Genomic DNA, 20823 nt, shown 5'->3' with positions numbered 1-20823 from the left:
TCCAATTAAATTTCTGGGAAAAAGATGAAACCATTATTTTCAGTCACTGAATTCCAAGCTACTGACAATATCCTTTCTCCTGGCAACATTTTGAGTGTAAACCATACTGTTCATTACTTTGGTGATATAGGTGTTAATCTACTGACAATACATTCACATTATTACGAAGACTACCTATCTCTACTCCCTTAACAGTATTGGAATTCACCCTGTTTCAACTCATCTGCTGCTGAATTCCTTATTCTTATTTTCTGTACATCTAGGGTTGACTACTCAACATACTGCAGGCTGAACTCCCACGTTCCTGAGGTAAATTTGAGGTCATCTAAGACTCTAGAGTCATAGAGTCATAGAGATGTACAGCATGGAAACAGACCCTTCGGTCCAACCTGTCCATGCCGACAAGATATCCCAACCCAATCTGGTCTCACCTGCCAGCACCGGCCCATATCCCTCCAAACCCTTCCTATTCATATACCCATCCAAATGCCTTTTAAATGTTGCAATTGTACCAGCCTCCACCACATCCTCTGGCAGCTCATTCCATACACATACCACCCACTGCGTGAAAAAGTTGCCCCTTAGGTCTCTTTTATATCTTTCCCCTCTCACCCTAAACCTATGCCTTCTAGTTCTGTACTCCCCCACCCCAGGGAAAAGACTGTGTCTATTTATCCTATCTATGCCACTCATAATTTTGTAAATCACTATAAGGTCATCCCTCAGCCTCCGATGTTCCAGGGAAAACAGCCCCAACCTGTTCAGCCTCTCCCTGGAGCTCAAATCCTCCAACCCTGGCAACATCCTTGTAAATCTTTTCTGAACCCTTTCAAGTTTCACAACATCTTTCCGATAAGGAGGAGACCAGAATTGCACACAATATTCCAACAGTGGCCTAACCAATGTCTGTACAGCCGCAACATGACCTCCCAACTCCTGTACTCAATACTCTGACCAAGAAAGGAAAGCATACCAAATGCCTTCTTCACTATCCTATCTACATGTGACTCCACTTTCAAGGAGATATGAACCTTCACTCCAAGGTCTCTTTGTTCAGCAACACTCCCTAGGACCTTACCATTAAGTGTATAAGTCCTGTTAAGATTTGCTTTCCCAAAATGCAGCACCTCGCATTTATCGGAATTAAACTCCATCTGCCACTTCTCAGCCCATTGGCCCATCTGGTCCAGATCCTGTTGTAATCTGAGGTAACCCTCTTCACTGTCTATAACACCTCCAATTTTGGTGTCATCTGCAAACTTACTAACAAATCATTTATGTAAATGACAAAAAGTAGAGGACCCAGCACCGATCCTTGTGGCACTCCAACAGTCACAGGTCTCCAGTCTGAAAAACAACCCTCTACCACCACCTTTCTTTCTTTGAGCCAGTTCTGTATCCAAATGGCTAGTTCTCCCTGAATTCCGTGAGATCTAACTTTGCTAATCAGTCTCCCATGGGGAACCTTGTCGAACGCCTTACTGAAGTCCATATAGATCACATCTACTGCTTTGCCCTCATCAATCCTCTTTGTTACTTCTTCAAAAAACTCAATCAAGTTTGTGAGACATGATTTCCCACGCACAAAGCCATGTTGACTATCCCTAATCAGTCCTCGCCTTTCCAAATACATGTACATCCTGTCCCTCAGGATTCCCTCCAACAACTTGCCCACCACCGAGGTCAGGCTCACCGGTCTATAGTTCCCTGGCTTGTGTTTACCGCCCTTCTTAAACAGTGGCATCACGTTTGCCAACCTCCAGTCTTCCGGCACCTCACCTGTGACTATCGATGATATAAATATCTGAGCAAGAGGCCCAACAATCACTTCTCTAGCTTCTCACAGAGTTCTCGGGTACACCCGATCAGGTCCTGGGGATTTATCCACCTTTAATCGTTTCAAGACATCCAGCACTTCCTCCTCTGTAATCTGGACATTTTTCAAGATGTCACCATCTATTCCCCTACATCTATATCTTCCATACCTTTTCCACACTAAATACTGATGCAAAATATTCATTTAGTATCTCCCCCATTTTCTGTGGCTCCACACAAAGGCCGCCTTACTGATCTTTGAGGGGCCCTATTCTCTCCCTAGTTACCCATTTGTCCTTAAGATACTTGTAAAAACCAATTTGAGTCAGATATCTACAGCGTAAAGAAAGGTGGTTTAGCCCATTATGTCCATGCCACTTACAAACAGCCACCTAACTATTCTGACCGCATTTTACAGCACTTGGCCTATAGCCTTGTATGCCTCGCAAATCTACAACTAAATATTTCTAAAGTGTTATGAGTGTTTCTGCCTCTACCACCCTTATAGACAGTGAGTTCCAAATTCCTGCCACTCTGAGTGAAAACTCACATTTCCTCCAAACTTTCTGCTCCTTATCTTAAATCTATGCCCCCCTGTAAATTAATCCCTCCATCAAGGGGAAAGGTTTCTTCCTATCTACCTATCAATGCCTCTCATCATTTTATACAGGTCAATCAAGTCCCCTCTCAATCTTCTTTGCTCCAAAGCAAGAGCCAGTACAGTCTATCCAATCTCTTTTCAAAACTGAAACTCTCCAATTCAGGCAACATTCCGATAAATCTCCTCTGCACCCGCTGCAGTACTATCATAGCCTTCCTAAAATGTGAATTCCAGGACTGCACTAACTATGGATTAACCAATATTTAATATAGTTCCAGGAGAACCTCCGTGCTCGTCAACTATGCCTAAACTAATAAAGACAAATCTACCATATGCCCTTTATCCATCTGTTTTGAAACCTTAGGGGGCTAGGTGGATGTAAGCACAAAGATCCCTGTGATTCTCGGAGTTTCCCAGGGTCCTATCATGCACTCTCTTGCCTTGTTTGTCCTTCCAACATGCATCATCTCACACTTATCTGGATTGAATTCCATTTGCTACTAATTAGCCCATCTGACCAGCCTGCCTTTCTCCTTTTCTTCCTCACTATTTACTACTCCACCAACTTTTGTATCAGTTGAAACATTACTGATCAACCTTCCTACATTCAAATCTAAATCATCTATATGAACCACAAACAAGGGCCCCAAGACTGACCCTTGTGGGACACCACTAAACACAGACTTCCAGTCAAAAATAATCACCCCTCCACCCCTCTGAATCCAGCCACTCAGCTAATTTTGAATTCAATTTGTCAATTTCCTTGGATCTCATGGGCTCTTACCTTTGCCATCGGTATCCCACGTGGGATCTTATTAAAAGCCTTGCTGAAGTCAAAGTAGACTACATCAAAAACATTACTCTCATCAATATACCTGGTCTTCGCTTTGAAAAATTCAATAAAGCTGGTTCAGACATGAGCTCCCTTTAATAAAACAATGTTGACTATTCTTGATTTATCATTGCCCCTCCAAAATAAGTTAATTCTGTCCGTCAGAATTGTTCCCAATAGTTTCCCCACCAAGGTTAGACTGACTAACATGTAGTTTCCTGGTTTATCCATTTCTGCATTCCGGAAGAGCAGTACCACATTTTCTCCTGTGGCCTGAGAGGAATTGAACATTTTTCCAAGTGCCAATTTTTCCTCCCTTACCTCACTCAACAACCAGGAATAGATTTCATCCACCTCTGGACATATATCTACTCTTAAGCCTGCAGACCACTCAGTACTTACTTTCTGCATGGTGGCTCAGTGGTTAGCATTGCTGCCTCACAGCACCAAGGTCCCAGGTTCGATTCCAGCCTTGGGCGACTGTCTGTGTGGAGTTTGCACATTCTCCCAGTGTCTGCGTGGGTTTCCTCCGGGTGCTCCAGTTTCCTCCCACAGTCCAAAGATGTGCAGGCCAGGTGAATTGGCCATGCTAAATTGCCCATAGTGTTAGGTGCATTAGTCAGAGGGAAATGGGTCTGGGTGGGTTACTCTTCAGAGGGTCAGTGTGGACTGGTTGGGCCGAAGGGCCTGTTTCCACATTGTAGGGGAATCTAATCTAATTGTACCACAGACCTTCTCCCTGATTTCTATACCCATATCATCCTTCTCACTAGTGAACACTGACTCAAAATATTCATTTAGAACCTTACCCACATCCTCTGGCTCCATGCACAAATTACCACTGTGGTCCTTAATGGACTCTACTCCTTCTCTCATTATTCTTTTACCTTTAACTACCTGGAAAACAATTTTGGATTTCTTTATTTTACCTGTCAGTATGCTTTCATATCTCATTTTAGTACTCCTAATCTCCCTTTCAAGTTCACTCTCGCACATTCTATATTCTTTTGGGTGAAATAACTCTACTGATGCAAGTTACCCTTTATTTACATATGAAGAGTCCTTGACACATACCCAGCTCCCTCAGAGCCAGCTCTCAGAGTGAACAGAACTTCTGACACTCCTGTTTATATCCAATAGCCAGGGCTCCCTGCAGATTAACAACCCTAATCAGAGATTTCATTCTATGATGTCCAATGAGATCGTAATGACCTCATTACGATTACTACATTGAGTTTTGAGCCCTTGGTATCTGCCATAAGTCTCCCTTTTTCTCTGAAGTCAATTCTGTATATGGTACCACCCTTTTCCTCTAGACTCTGTTACTCGTGTCCTAACACACAAAGGCCCTTTCACTTTACATCTCTGTGTTCGTTCACCTGCATTGATCAAATAATGTCCTCTTAAAAAATTCGCTCACTGTCTGTGTAATCTCCAGCTGCCCCACAACCCACCTCACACAAATATCTCTGCTAATTAAATCTGGCCCCGAAGCTGCCCCAATTGTAATCATAGAGTCATAGAGATGTACAGCACGGAAACAGACCCTTTCCAACTTTTTTCTTCCTTTAAGATATCTTGTAAAACCTACATTCCTTTAAAAGTGCTTTAGTAATGTTATGTTTTATTTTGCTGTGGTTGGGTATAAACATTCCTGATTCAGTTGTTAAACAGGAGGTAAGCCCTAAGGGCATTTTGACCCAGTCCTATAGTGATGAACACAATGTTAAATTACCCATTCTATCATTTTAAAAAGAACCACAATGTGATCAATCAAAGTAAACGGGTCAGACGCAAGCATTTAATAAAACCTATTCTAACACCTGATTAGAACAGATCATTACTGGATCATTTGATGCTATCAACAATAAAATCTCTATTGCAATCATCATTTGGCAAAGAATTTATTGTACATTTTAGTCAAATATTGGCATTTAATGACAATTCGTTAATGTCCAAATTGTCAGGAATCTGAAAGGGAATCGATTGGCAATCCTGGATCCATCCAGTTGGTTTATTTTGCTGACCATGTAAATGTGCTTCAGTGTCCACTTTACCCACATCTTTGATCTTCCAGCAAACATTCTGAAGTCTTGGTCATTACTGTCATAACATATACATTTAAAGCTTCTGTCGGTACACTAGTAGTCTATTTAGGAACATTCAGTCATCTCCTTTCTGTGCTTCATTGTACCTTTTGCTCCAATTTAGATGAGAATCATTTCCGATTAGATTGTCACAATATTTTATTATGTGGCATCAGTTCCACATCACTTTATCAACAGAAATAAGTTCTAATCTCACATCTCAATTTGAACTAATTAATCTCCTGTCTACATCTTCAAGTACGACCTGCAATTTTAATTTGCCCTGGTTTTGTGGTTATTGGGAAACGAATGGTGATGAAGGACCTCATGGGATTTTTCACCAGAAATTGCTGTCAGACAACTACAAATCTCGCAGAGGCGTGTGAACACACCATGCAGCTATGCGCTTCCTTAAGCAATCGTAACCAATTATATTGAGGAATCGGTAATGGATAGCAGAGACTGAACAAAGTGCTGTCAGAATAATATATTCAATGTGTATGCTCAAAAAGAGGAAGAGGAAGATACATTGAGAATGCCACTGAACCCAGAAGAGTAAGTCAAGGGCATTTAATTTTTTTGTTCAAATCTCCAATAATTGAAATCTGAGGGAATGAGACTCCACAATTACATAAGTTGATTTTCGACACCAGAGAGGTTATTTGGCAGTAACCAAGATTATCATGCTGCAGTAAGGGTACGTACACAGGAAACACTGAAAATTTAAGGCACAGAAGAGGTCATTCATCCCACTGTGTCTCATCCAGTGAAAAAGAGCTATCTAACCTAATTCCTTTTTCTGTAAAATAAAATAAACCTGTACGTAACCCTAATTCACTGTTTATAAGTGGCGGAAGTGGCAGAGGATGATACAATGTATCTGGAGGGTGGTGGGATGGAATGTGAGGATCAAGAGGTTTCTGTCCTTGGTGCAATTGGATGGGTAGGGTTCGAGGGCAGAGGGGCAGAGATGCCTCACCTCTATCCAAGGCCCCAAAGGATCCTTCCACATCCGACAGAAATTTACCTGTATTTCAACATGCGTCCTCTACTGTATCCATTGTACCTGATCATCTCCACCCTTGAACCCCACGCCTCCAGTCGCAACAAGGACAGAAACCCCTTGGTCCTCACCTTCCACACCATCACCCTCCAGATACATTGCATCATCCTCCACCACTTCTGCCACCCACAAACAGACTTCACCACAAGGGATATACTTTTCTCCCCACCCCATCTGCATTTCAGAGAGATCGTTCCCTCCGTGACTCCCTTGTCAGGTCGACATCCACCACCAGCCCACGCCCCACTCCTGGCACCTTCCCTTACCAATGCAAGAAGTACAAAACCTGCGCCCACACCTTCCCCCTCACCTCCATCCAAAACCCCAAAGGATTCTTTCACATCAACAGAAATTTACCTGTACTTCCACAAATGTTATCTACTGTCTCTGCTGCACCTGATGTGGTCTCCTCTACACTGGGGAGATAGGACGCCAACTTGCAGATCATTTCAGAGAACATCTCTGGGACATCTGCACTAAACAACCCCACCATCCTGTGGCTGAACACTTTATGCCCCCTCCCAATGCACCAACCACTAGCAGGTCTTGGTCCTCCTCCGTCACCAAACTCTAACCATCCATCGCTTGGAGGAAGAAAGTCTTGTTTTCAGCCTTGGGACCCTGCAACCACACGGGATCAACATGGATTGCATCAGTTTCCTCATTTCCCCTCTCCCACCCTATCCCAGTGTGAAGCCTCCACCTTGGCACCATCCTCTTGACCTGTCCATCTTCCTTCCCACCTATCCGCTCCTTCCTCCTCTCCAACTTATCACCTTGTCCCCACCTTTATCTACCTATCCAGCTGTCTTCCCCCCCCCCCCCCCCCCAACTCCCATTTACCTCTCAGCCCCCTTGGCCCACAAGTCTCATTCCTGAAGGGCTTATGCCTGAAACGTTGACTCCCCTGCTCCTCGGATGCTGCCTGACCAGCTGGTTCTTTTCCAGCACCACATGCAGCTCTTTGAACCTGTTCTGTTATTCTATACGATCATGGCCAATCTGATTGTGGTCTCAACTCCACTCCTGTCTGTCCCACACAACATCTGACTCTTTAATCCAGCAAGGATCTATCTCACTCAGCCTTGAACATATTCAATAATCCCGCCTCCATTAGTTCTTGGGGCAGAGAGTTCCATAGGTGACCTCCAGAGAAGAAGAACTCTCTCCTTTTGTCTAAAGTGGGAGGCCTCTTATTTTTTAACTATGTCCGCTAGCTCCAGTCTCTCCCATTAAGAGTAAACATTATTCAATTCTTATTGGAATCTTATACGTTCCAATAAGATCACCTCTGATCGTTCTAAATTCGAATGAGTATAGACCTAACTTGCCCAACAAGTCTTCATAATATATGTCTTGCGCCCCAGTAGGGAGCTAACCTTCTGTGAACTGTTAAGAATGTAATTTATTCTTTCCCAAGTAAAGAGACCAAACCTGTACATGCTATTCCTCATGTGATCTCATCAAGACCTTGTACAATTATACCATCCCAACCCTCCTTTTATATTCCTTTCTGCTTATAATAAGTGCTAACATTCCATTTGCCTTCCTAATCACTTGCTGTACCTGCAAACTAATGTTTTACGATTCATTTCGCAGTATGTCCAGATCTTCCTGCAGCATTAAGTTCTACAATTTCTCTCCATGTTGCTTTTCTATTCGTCCTGCCAAATTGGATAAATGTACATTTTCCCGTGTTTCATCTGCCAATTCATTTCCCAGTTACTTAATCTATGTATATTGCTCTGGAGACTCCTCAGCTCTTTTTGACAAATTCCTTTCCTTTGTGTCAATGGTAAATTTACCCACCGGACATTTGGTCCTCCTCCGTCACCAAACTCTAACCATCCATCGCTTGGAGGAAGAAAGTCTCGTTTTCAGCCTTGGGACCCTGCAACCACACGGGATCAACATGGATTGCATCAGTTTCCTCATTTCCCCTCTTCCACCCTATCCCAGTGTGAAGCCTCCACCTTGGCACCATCCTCTTGACCTGTCCATCAAAGCCATTATTCTAGGAACGGATGGAGTAGTCCATTCAACCCCTGGAACCTGTCCCATAATTCAATGCTGTTCTGTGGCCTAACTCCATCTATCTGCCTTGGGCCCATATCCCTCAATATCTTTGCCTAATAAAAAATTATCTATCGCAGATAAAATTAACAACTGATCTAGCATCTACTGCAAATGTGTAAGAGAGTTCCAAACATAAGACCATAAGATATAGGAGTGGAAATAAGGCCATTTAGCCCATCAAGTCCACTCCACCATTCAATCATGGCTGATGGGCATTTCAACGCCACATACCCACACTCCCCCCATATCCCTTAATTCCTTGCAAGATTAAGAATTTATCAATCTCTGCCTTGAAGACATTTAATGTCCCAGCCTCCACTGCACTCCGTGGCAATGAATTCCACAGGCCCACCACTCTCTGGTTGAAGAAATGTCTCCTCATTTCCGTTCTAAATTGACCGCCTCTAATTCTAAGGCTGTGCCCACGGGTCCTTGTATCCCCACCTCATGGAAACAAACTCCCAGCATCCACCCTTTCTAAGCCATGCATTATCTTGTAACAAACATCTACCATCCTTTGGGTATACAAGTGTTTCTTAACATCGCTTCTGAATGGCGCGGCCTTAATTTATACATTCTGCCCCCTAATTATAGAATTCACAACCAATTCAAATATTTCACCTTTACCTGCCCCGTCCTTTCCTGTACTAGCTTGAAGACTTTAATCAGGTCACTCCCTCACCTTCTAAATTCTCAACAAAACAGGCCTAATTTGTATAATCTGGCCTCATAACTTAAGTCTTGAAGTCCAGAAATCATCATTGTAAATCTACGTTGTACTCCCTCTAAGGCCAATATATCCTCCCAAAGGTTTGGTGTTCAGATCTGCTCACAGTACTCCAAGTGACATGTAACCAGGATAACTGCAGCATAACTTCTGCATCCTTGTACTCTAGTTCTCTAGATATAAAGGCTAGAATTCCATTAGCTTTATTGATTATTTTCTGTACCTGTTTGTGACATTTTGAAGATCTATGCACCAAAATGGATCACTTCACATTTGATAATGTTGAACTTCATCTATCAGTTTTGCCCATTCACTTAGTCTATTAATATCCTTTTGTAATTTTATGCTATCATCTACATGGTATTCAATGCTGTCTAACCATGTGTCATCAGCAAAGTTAGGTATATGACTTTCTGAGCTATGTCACTAATAGTCATTAATACATAACATGAACAATTGAGGCCCCTCCACAGATTCTTGTGAGACACCACTGGTCACATCCTGCCAATTTGAGTACTTATCCACTATCCCTATCTTCTGTTGCTTGCTGCTCAATCAATTTCCAAGCCAGACCAATAATTTGCCCTCAATTCCATTGGCTTCTATTGTACTTAACAATCTGTTATGTGGAACTTTATCAAATGCCTTCTGGAAGTCCATATAAACATCTATGGACATTCTCCTGTCCACTACCTTAGTCACCTCTTCAAATAATTCAGAGGTTTGTCAGTCATGACCCACCAAACATCAGGCTCCCCGATTAACTGAGAATTTTCAAAGTGCAGACTCCAATTGTTCACAGACTCCAACAATTTCCGAACCACAGATGATGGGCTAACTGGTCTTTAATTCCCTGGCTTTTTTCTTTTTTGCCCTTAGAGTCATAGATGCACAGTACGGAAACAGACCCTACAGTCCAACTCGTCCATGCTGACCAGACATCTAACCTACTCTAGTCCCATTTGCCAGCACTTGGCCCATATCCCTCTAAACCCTTCCTATTCAATACCAATCCAGATGCCTTTTAAATGTTATAATTAGATCATAGAACATAGAACATTCCAGCGCAGCACAGGCCCTTCGGCCCTTGATGTTGCGCCAACCTGTGAAACCAGTCTGAAGCCCATCTAACCTACACTACTCCATTTTCATCCGTATGTCTATCCAATGACTACTTAAGTGCCCTCAAAGTTGGCGAGTCTACTACTGTTGCAGTCAGACTATCCCATGCCCCTACTACTCTGAGTAAAGAAACTGTCCTCTGACAATGGTACCAGCCTCCACCATTTCCTCTGGCAACTCATTCCATACATGCATCACCTTTTGCATGAAAATGTTGCCCTGGAGGTGTCTTTTAAATTTCTTGCCTCTGACCCTAATCCTATGCCCTCTAGTTCTGAACTCCCCCACCCCAGGGAAAAGACCTTGACTATTTACCCTATCCATGTCCCTCACCTCTATAAAGTCACCTCTCAGCCTCCGATGCTCCAGGGAAAACAGCCCCAGCCTATTCAGCTTCTCCTTGTAGCTCAAAACCCTGGCAACATCCTTGTAAATTTTTTTCTGAGCCCTTTCAAGTTCCACAACAACCTTCCTATAGCAGGGAGACCAGAATTGCACACAACATTCCCAATTCAGGGAGACCAGAATTGCACACAACATTCTAAGCGTGGCCTAACCAATGTCCTGTCCAGCCGCAACTCTTCTTAAAAATCGAGTGACAAGTGCAATTTTCTAATCCAAAGGCAAGTCTCCTGTATAGGAAACTGTTGTGCTTCCCTTAACACTCTCAGATGGAAACCATCAGTTCCCAGAGATCTCTCACTCTTTGATTCCATTCATTTTTTCTTACTAATGTCCTACTTATGTTAATCAGTCCCTCCCCTTATCCAGTAGGAATCTCCTCGGGACCTCCAGCAAACTATCCTCCTTTTCTATCCTAAGTACTGAGGCAAAGTTATTACTTAACATGTCTGCCATTTTCCCCATAGGCATTGACAAGATCCCCCTTTGAGTCTTTAATGTGCCAACATTGCTCCTGACCACCCATTTCTAATATATTTGGTGATAGGCAGTATACATTGCTACCACAGTGCATTAGTGATGGATTACTTACAAATGAAGCAGTCCACAATGTTTTGGATGCTGCAAGTTTTAGATTAGATTAGATTCCCTACAGGTCCTTCGGCCCAAGTCCACACTGACCCTCCGAAGAGTAACACCCCCCCCCCGGCTCTACTAACGCAACTAACACTATGGGCAATTTATCAAGGCCAATTCACCTGACCTGCACATCTTTGGACTATGGGAGGAAACCCACACAGACATGGGGAGAATGTGCAAACTCCACACACTTGCCTGAGGCTGGAATCGAACCTGAGACCCTGGTGGCGTGAGGTAACAATGCTAACCACTGAGCCACCATGCCACCCATCCTGGTTTCTTGAGTGTTGCTTGAGTCATACCCAGCCAGGCAAGTGAAGAGAATTTCATTGCACTCCTTATTCATCCCTCACAGAGTGGACACAAGAGGCTTTGGGAAACCAGCAAGTGAGATACTCTCTGCAGGATTGCCGGATTCACTAAGTGTTTACGTGACCGGTCCAGGTAAGAGTTTGGTGGACGGTAAGCTGTTTTGGGGCCGAGTGATGGTAACACCAAGAGAAGTCAAAGAAAGATGTTTAGATTCTCTCTTGTCAAAGATGGTCATTGATTGGTACTTGGGTGACATGACTATCACATCCCAAGAGTGAATGATGAGGCCTTAATGCAGGTGTTAGAGGAAAATACAAAGCACTGTAAAACAAAGAGACCCTAGGGATTCAGATACATAATTCTTTGAAGTTTGCATCACATGCAGATAGGGTTGTTAAAAAGGCATACCACACACTTGCCTTCCTTGTTCAGATCTTTGCGTATAAGAGGTGGGAAGTCACGTTGAGGTTGCATAGGACACTGGTGAATCCTCTTCTGGAGTACTGTGTGGGATTCTGGTCACACTGTTATATTATCAAGCTGGAGAAGGTGCTGAAAAGACTTTATTAGGATGTTGCCAGGAATGCAAGGTTTCAGTTATCAGGACTGGCTGGATAGACTGGGACTTTTTCCATTAGAGCATAGAAGGTTGAGGGATGCCCTTATTATAGAGATTTCAAAATTGTGAGGGGAATAGATAAGGTGAATGGCAGGTCTCTTTTCCCTAGGGTGGGGGAGTTCAAGCTTAGGGGCCATATATTTAAGGTGAGAGGAGAAAGACTGAAAAAGGACTTGAGGGGCAACCTTTTTACACAGATAGTGGTTCATGTGTGGAATGAACCTCTACAGGAAGTGCTGGATGTAGGTACAGTTTCAATGTTTACAAGTCACCTATATAGATACATGAATAGGAAAGGTTTGGAAGGATATGGCCCAAGGATATGGGACTAGTTTAGTTTGGGATTATGGTCAGCAGGGTATATTTCCGTGTTTGATGACAGGATGACTCTCACCTCCTCCTCTCTCACACATTCTTGCTTGCAACATCTTTAATGATGCGTTTTACACCAAGCACCAGATCAGGCAAGTCTTACCATCCTTTAGTGAGTTTTCTGCAAATATGCAGATGCTGCTATAGAAATTCTGGAAATAGTGAATTATTCATAGAGTGACCATTATCACAAAGACTTTGAAGGAGAATTTTGATCTATGATTTGTGCATGCAAGGAATTTGTTGATCAATTGCCACATAAATAACAGCGAACATTGCTAGCGTCACCATTAATTTTACACCAAAATCTGGCCTAACAATACTGTCTAACAGTGAATCAGTGTTCACATTATTCTGGGTGAATGGAGTGCGTGATTCTTGATAGGGAAGTGACTACAAGGAGTCAATCAAAGTATATGACACTGATTGGACTCTTGGCAAAGGCATAATCAGAGTCACATGTTTTGATTGCCTCCTTGGAAATCCAGTGTGAAATGCTGTCTAATGCAGAGTCAGCATTCCTTCATCAAATGTGAAGGTTAACAATTACATAAATTATTTTCTGCTCATTCACAGTAGGCAAGGAATTAAATGTTAACTTCACATCACTGTCTGCTAAATTAATCTGCAGGTAACATGCTATAATTGTATCAAGAAGCAACCTGTATAAAGTACAGAGAATAATGTTGTTGTCAATACAATCTGAGCTATCAAAAACAAAACCAAAAACAACAATTTCACTGGCCAAAACTTTCAGCACACCTGAGATCCTCTCTGTAGTGTGAAACCCAGGCAGTAAAACCATGAAATGTGAAAGCAGAAATGGTCCCTTCAGCCCAATCAGTCTACCCCACCATTCAATAAGATTATGGCTGACTTCAGAACTGGTACACAATGACTCCCAGGTCTTGTTGCACCTCCCCCTTTCCCAAATCTCTCACCATTCAGATCATAAGCTGTGTTCCTGCCTCTGCTACCGAAGTGGATAACCTCTCGGTTCCCACTGGCGGATGAAACGAGAACTAGGAGCCACAGCCTCAAAAGAAGACAGAGCAGATTTAGGACGGAGTTGAGGAGGAACTTCTTCACCCAAAAGGGTTGTGAATCCATGGAATTCCCTGCCCAGTGAAGCAGTTGCTGCTTCCTTGTTTAATGTCTCTAAGGCAAAGAATTGCTGAAAGGTAAAGGAATTGAGGGTTACGGTGAGCAGGTGGGTAAGTGGAGCTAAGTCCAAGAAAAGATCAGCTTCTGTGCTGACGAATTCCAGTCTAAAACCTATTAAAGCATAGATGCATTAGCTTGGAAAATAAAGTCTCTGAAAAACAAAGTTTTTGAATTAAACCAATTATTATTGGCCTTCTTAGATTGGTGCTGCAATGTGAATTTGTGTACGCCCCTTGTTGCACAGTCAGACTTTTGGAAGTCGTATCCTGGTGTGTTTGTCAACATTCTTTTAAACAGAAATATTCAGGGAAACGAAATGGGCAGAGCAAAACCTGAAGAATGCTGGAGTGTTATTTGCTTATAATTAAAATTAAAAAAGTAATTGTATTTTATAAAAGGGGCTGCAAATGTGACACTCAATTCTGATAAATTTGCTTTATGCTCAATAGTTAGAATTTTCAATTTGGATTGAGAGAATGAAAGATGTATTTATCATAATTTAATTAGAATCTGGAAGTAAAACAGTGAGATAAATTTTGAGATTAAAATAACAAAAACATAGACAAATACCAAACCACATCATTTAATGAAGGAGTTACCAAGATGAAATTTTCAGGAATCCTAGGAAAATATTCTTTTGCCCTTTTCTTCGAGAGTTATGTAAAGTAGTGAGGTTAAACAAATCAGGATAATACTCTCTGGAATTTGAATGGTTAGGGCTATTCGAACTTTGTCCCTGTGCTCCTCTCACTTTCTTCATCCTATTGGCAGTCCTGCAAAACCCCAAAGTCTGAAATTCCCTCTAAATCATGTCTCTTCCTTCAGTCTCTCTCCTTTTTCAAAGTGTTTTCTAAAACCTGCCTCTGACCAAACTTTTAGTCATCCCTCCAACCATTTCCATCATTCATCATCAGCTTCGTCTGCCATTGTTGTTTGATTTCTTTCCTGTGGTACAGGAAAAGGCACAGCATTAATGTAAATTTTTTGTTGTTCTTGTAAACACCCTTCCCCCAACATACATGCAAGACAGTTGATCCCAACAGCCTTACTCAGTAGTTGAATCCCCTTTGGCGCACCGGGATTAGTAGGGGGATGATAGTCGCTTAAGTCATCAAATGGCTTTTTACTCTCCATTGGTCATTAACACATCAGTTCAGATGCTGATCCGCCAGGAACAGTTGGGCGTGTGCACTTGGCTCACACTACATCCACCAACTGTCGGTGGTTTCACTCACTGAGGTCACTGGTGCAATTCCATGGGCCCACGCCAGCTCTGTGGTAGTCCTAACCTCCTAACCATTATCATACCACGCTACAATCTCTAGCTACTACAAGCTGTGGTCTATTCAGCAGTGGTATTCATGTTCATTTAACAGTATGTACATATGTAGGAAAACATCAACATGAAATCAGCAAATGTTTGTGCCAAAGTTATTTGTAAAATAAGTGCAACCATGTATTTGATGTTCAATCAACTGATTGAATTCCAGTGTTAGACTCAATAACAAGATCTTTAAACTGTTTAACTTAACATTGATTCAGAACAGTTAAAGGGAAGCAAACTGCTTTAAGTTAAGCTCAAGATGCATATTGGTATTCTCTCTACCCCACTGAGCTCACAGACCTGGATTCAAGTTCCACTTGCTCTAGAGGTGCGTAATAATATCTCTAGACAGGAAAGAAAAATATCCACTCGTTGACTCCCCTTCTTGCAACTGCATTACAATGTCCAATGCTAATTAATTGCAGGCTGCAGTAGTGTACCTGATCGACATATTAAACAATAAAGTAACCCTGAAGTTTAATCAGGACAAAGAAAAACACAACGCCTTGGTCTATTGCTATGACAGAAATGAGTATGTTTAATACTGATTGGCCTCCTTCATTTATTTGGCTCCCTGAGGAGCAAAGCAAAGACAATATCTGGTACTTCGTTAATCTCAAAAAGCTCCAACTTCAACCTTATGACATTTACATTTATTTTCAAATTATTCATTATATTTCAATGACATACCGCTATGGCAATAATAAATTGTTAAATTAGCAGCTGCATTAACTACTTGATTATGGTGAATAGCAAGCTTACATTGCAAAGTGAATAAATGTAATAGAATGAACACCTTTGAGATCAGAGAGGAATTATTCATCTCGGTGACAGTCTTCTGCCAGGTAAGGCAATGGTTTGTGTCATGGTAGTCAATATTAATTATATAAATCACAAATGAAGAAAGAGGAACTATCAGAGACCTCCCTCAAAAGTGCTAAAAATAATTTCTTTTGCATGCTTTACAAGCTTTAGTTCCTAAAAAAATTGCATTACAATAATATCTGCTTAATTAATCATACAGGCCAAAGCCTCAAATCTATATGTGGAATTGATTAAATCATAAGTGGCACTATTTATCTTCACCACCACACATGCTGAGAAGGGCATTCCTGTAATCGCCCGATGTATCGTTCTGCAGAGAAAGAAAAGGTTTGTTAATATAAATCGCACAAGGAAACATATGGTTGTGTGAATTAAGCTATATTGTTCAAAAAGACAAAAGACTAAATCCTAATAAGGGGACAAGTTCTCCTCTTGACAATTTTAGAGCTCTTATGTATTAAAACATGGAAGCACGAGAGGTTTTATATAGCAATGATTCCTTGAACAAGCTTAAATGACAGCACATACAAAGAGAGTGAGTAAAATGGAACCATACAAGGTAGATTTCCACTGAAACTATATACACTGAAAATCCATCTCAAGGTCTCAAAAATAGTTAGTTCTACAACATTTTGATAGAAAATGGAGAAAGAATTCACACTCAGCCAAACAGATAAAGCATAAATTCAAACACAAATACATTATGTTTTTAATCATTCATAACTGCAGAGTAGACGAATAATTTTCTCTCAGAGGTTGGGGTTTACACAAAGTCAGGAGTGCAAGTCCTGCTTAGTGCCAAGATTGCTACATCAAACTGGATTCAGAATATCCTCAATGTCTATGCTGATGAACCTACCTAATCAACTATAGTACACATTATACTGGCAAATGCTTCCTTAGCAGCGTTTAGCTTCCTTTGTTAAAAGCCCTTTGGACTTTTTGGATTTTGGTATCTCAGCTTCTTAATAAAATAAAACCCTAAAGTTCCCAATCTTTTCTATTTAAAAAAAATTCTGTTTTAATCAGCCATTCATTTGACTTTATCCTGCATATTCAACCTGATATTTTGAAACTACCATTTCTCCTCAACTTGGATGCAGTAATACCTGCCAATCACTTTCTCCTAATCCTTCTTATTTCTTTGTAGTTTGCCTTTTCAAAGTCAGAGTTTGCCCTTGAGCCTTGGCTGTAGCAATTGTCAGATTATCTGAAATTGAATCATGTGATTCATAACATTTAGAGGCTGTAATACTATTTAAAATATGAATGCTGCACTGATTCCGTGCAAGGAGGTGTTCATGATAAAAGTATTACCCCTAGCGACTTCTCCAGTACTGGGTCAAAAAAAGTAATCTTCTACCACATTAATAAATGCCAAGGCATTTCCTATTTAACTGCATCTTTTTTTATATTAAGTTGATTGAAGTTATTTTTCTATCACATTACTGCCCTTCTGACCCTTCCTTAGCTATTACTTTTATCTTATTCAGAGAATCTACCCCACCCCCTTTCCCAAACTATTGTTATCCCATCATTATATGTGAGTCAAGTCAAGCCTATTGTTTTGTGTTCTAAGACATTAAGAATAAATTATGTTTCTACAAAACTCTACATTCTCAAAATGTCTTAAAGTACTTCACAGCTAATTAAATATTTTAAAGAGGAGTCATTGTAATAACACAGGCAACCTAATTTGAGTTCAAAGGTATCTGTATACAGGATGTTGCCCGATTATCCTGCCACGTATTTCATTACTAACCATCCTTTTTAATCCACTTATCTTCCAGGGTGAGACATGAAATTGGGAATCTTTAAGTTGTCATTTTGCTGGCATCAGCTATACCCTCCAGGTTTGAGCCATAGGGAGAGGGTGAATAGGCTGGAGCTATTTTCCCTGCAGTGCCAGAGGCTGAGGGATGGCCTTATACAGAGGTCTATAAAACCATGAGAGCGGTTTTGTAAATAGGGTGAAGAGACCAAGGCTTTTCCCTGAGGTTGGGCAGTGCAAAACTAGAGGGCATAGGTTTAAGTTGAGAGAGTAAACATGTAAAGGGGTCCTAAGGGCAACATTTTCACGCAGAGGGTGGTGTGTGTATGGAATGAGCTGCCAGAGGAAGTAGTGGAGGCTGGTACAATTACAGCATTTAAAAGGCATCTGGATGGATACATGCTTAGGAAGAGTTTAAGAGGGATATGGGCTAAATGTTGGCAAATGGGACTAGATTAATTTAGAATGTCTGATCGGCACTGACGATTTGGACCGAAGGATCTGTTTCTGTGCTGTACAAACTCTAAGACAGTAACAGTAACTTATTTCAAATACTTAAATATTCAGATCAAGATGTTTGGTTTTTTTGGGGCTTGTTTATTTATCGGTGATATCTAGTACTATTACATCTGGGTAGCAACCACGAAGTAGCTTGCAATTTTGTCTTTCTCACAAAGAAGCCCTTTCTGTTCCATAGCCATACCTTGATCATACTGGAGAGAGTTTTTCCATAATTGGCGTAGAACTTCTCCCGTATGTCTAGCAAATCGACTTCACTCCTTGAAATCATTACCCTGATAAGTGTATCATCATCGGTACCAGCTCCCTAGTTGCAAAAGAAAATGCAAAAATACTTCACTCCTGTTGTCAGACTCTGTCAATTCAAAAGACAATGCAATACTGTAGCTGTCTGCTTTTATTCAATATCCATTAAAAAGGTTTCCTCTATCAATTTAGTTTTACATTTTACATGGATCTGGTAAATAGTGAACAAATTTTAGCTTGATCTACTGAGCTCTTTAAACACTGGACAGAAAAGTGAGTTGTAAAGTCAATGTTCAAGTGCGAACCAGTTAAAATAATCTTCCTTGCCATTTTAAGAATTGCACACTTGATGAATTACAATTTATTCAACTGAAGTGCACCTTTCGACTGAAACAAGGACGGTTTTGCGCACCAGTGCCCAGAAGCAAAGACAGCAGATGAATTCTGCTGCATAGGACTTAGGTACACACACACACACACACGCTGGGGCCATTGGCTCTTCAACCAAGTACTATGGCATCAAACGGTTTTAACAGTGCTGCCTCAAAGGCTTCCAGCCCTCCTGGGTGCCAGTTTGAACAGAAGCAGCTGCTGGGCATGTCCCAGCCTTAACTTCACATCTTTTGGCCTGAAATAACATATCCTTAAAAAAAAAGGAGATGTTTTGTAATGATGCCCCTGCATGCCATTCAAGTACACAAATGTAAAAGGCTGGTCACTTTAGCATTAAGAAGTTACCACGGTCTGATTAGTAAGTTCGCGAATGACACCAAAATTGGCGCAGTTGCAGATACTGAGGAGGATTGTCAAACGACACAGTGGGATTAAATTGCAGATTTGGCCAGAGAAATGGCAGATGGAGTTTAATCTGGACAAACAGAAGATCAAATTCAGGTGCGAATTATACAATAAATGGCAGAACCCTTAAAAGGGTTGACACACAGAGATCGGAGTGTTCAAGTTCACAGAACCCCGGGGAGTAGCAACACAGGTGGATAAGCTAGTTAAGGTGGCATACAGTATGCTGTCCTTCACTGGCTGAGGCAACGAATATAAAAGTTGGCAAGCTCTGTTACAATTGTATAAAACTCGAGTTAAGCCACATTTGGAATACTGCATGCAGTTCTGGTCACCACACTTCCAGAAGGACGTGGATGCTTTGGAAGGTGTGCACAGAAGATTTACCAGGATGTTGCCAGGTCTGGAGGGTTTCAGTTATAAGGAGAGGTTGGATAAACTTGGGTTGTTTTCACTGAAAAGATGGAGACTGAGGGGTGACCGGATAGCAGTCTACAAAATTATGAAAGGCATAGCTAGGGTGGGCAGTCAGGGGCTCCCCCTCCCCCTCCCCCCCCCCCCCCCTCCCCCCAGGGAAACGGTCAACTACAAGAGGGGACAGGTTCAAGGTGAGAGGTAGAAAGTTTGGGAGAGAAGTGTGGGAAAGATTTTCCACCCAGAGAGTGGTGGGTGCGGGAACGCACTGCCAGTGGACGGGGTGGAAGCAAGCACGTTAGCAATGTTTAAGGCATGTCTTGATAGACATATGACCAGGAGGCAAACAGAGGGGTAGAACCCACACTTGGGCAAGAAGTAGCATGTCAAAATAAGGATTAGTAAATCGGCGCAGGCTTGGTGGGCTGAAGGGCCTGTTCATGTGCTGGGGGTGTTTCTGTTTAAATTATTGAATTGTATTATTAAATTGTATTAAATTTATTAAGTTCACCACCTAAACCAAATCTACCAGCTACCTTTGACATACCCGCATGGCATTGTGTAAAGTCGTAGCAAAATACTCAGGAACGCTTCTTATACACTTCACTGAAACAGAACACAAATATCATCATTTTATACATATATCCCATCGATGGCTCCAAGGGCAGCATTCACAGAACAAATTAGTAGGCCGTGTTTCAATTAATATTACAAAACATTTGAAAATGATTTGCAAGTCAATCAACCACTAGCTCAGGCGACTGGCATAGATGCATTTAAGGAAAAGTCAATAAACAAATGAGGGAGAAAGAAATAGAATAGGTTGATGGTTAGAAAGGTAAAAGTTTTGAGGGGAGCATAATTACTAGCATGTTCCAGTTGGGCTGAAGGGCATCGTTCCATACTGTAAATACTATATAATATCATGTCACAAAATACTATCTTGTTTCTTACCAACTGCTAGTAATGCAGTCCTCAGATTTCCAGATGTCTCAGAAGAAACGCTTTCTTCAATCTGATAGCCTGAGATTTTCATGTACTCAGAAAAAACTGTAAAAGAGCTCATATTAAAAATTATTTCCAAACATTATTGAA

The 20823-nt window shown here is 41.5% G+C and overlaps 1 protein-coding gene across 1 annotated transcript in view; it reads right to left on the bottom strand.

Moving 5' to 3' along the window:
* Positions 1 to 15669: 15669 nt before the first annotated feature.
* The window catches only part of LOC140485741 (annexin A5-like), a 56925-nt gene continuing 51771 nt past the window's right edge, over positions 15670 to 20823 (bottom strand). The window contains exons 10-13 of the mRNA XM_072584222.1: positions 20683 to 20778; positions 20276 to 20334; positions 18455 to 18577; positions 15670 to 16290 (exon numbers count right to left, since the gene is read on the bottom strand). Coding sequence (XP_072440323.1) covers positions 16228 to 16290; positions 18455 to 18577; positions 20276 to 20334; positions 20683 to 20778 — 341 coding nt within the window. The 3' untranslated portion in view covers positions 15670 to 16227. The remainder of the gene's footprint in view (positions 16291 to 18454; positions 18578 to 20275; positions 20335 to 20682; positions 20779 to 20823) is intronic.

This window comes from Chiloscyllium punctatum, chromosome 14 (genome assembly GCF_047496795.1).
Source record: "Chiloscyllium punctatum isolate Juve2018m chromosome 14, sChiPun1.3, whole genome shotgun sequence".
In the NCBI taxonomy this organism is placed as follows: Eukaryota; Metazoa; Chordata; class Chondrichthyes; order Orectolobiformes; family Hemiscylliidae; genus Chiloscyllium; species Chiloscyllium punctatum.
Note: the sequence above shows the minus strand (reverse complement) of the source record. Positions and strands in the feature narration are given on the sequence as shown.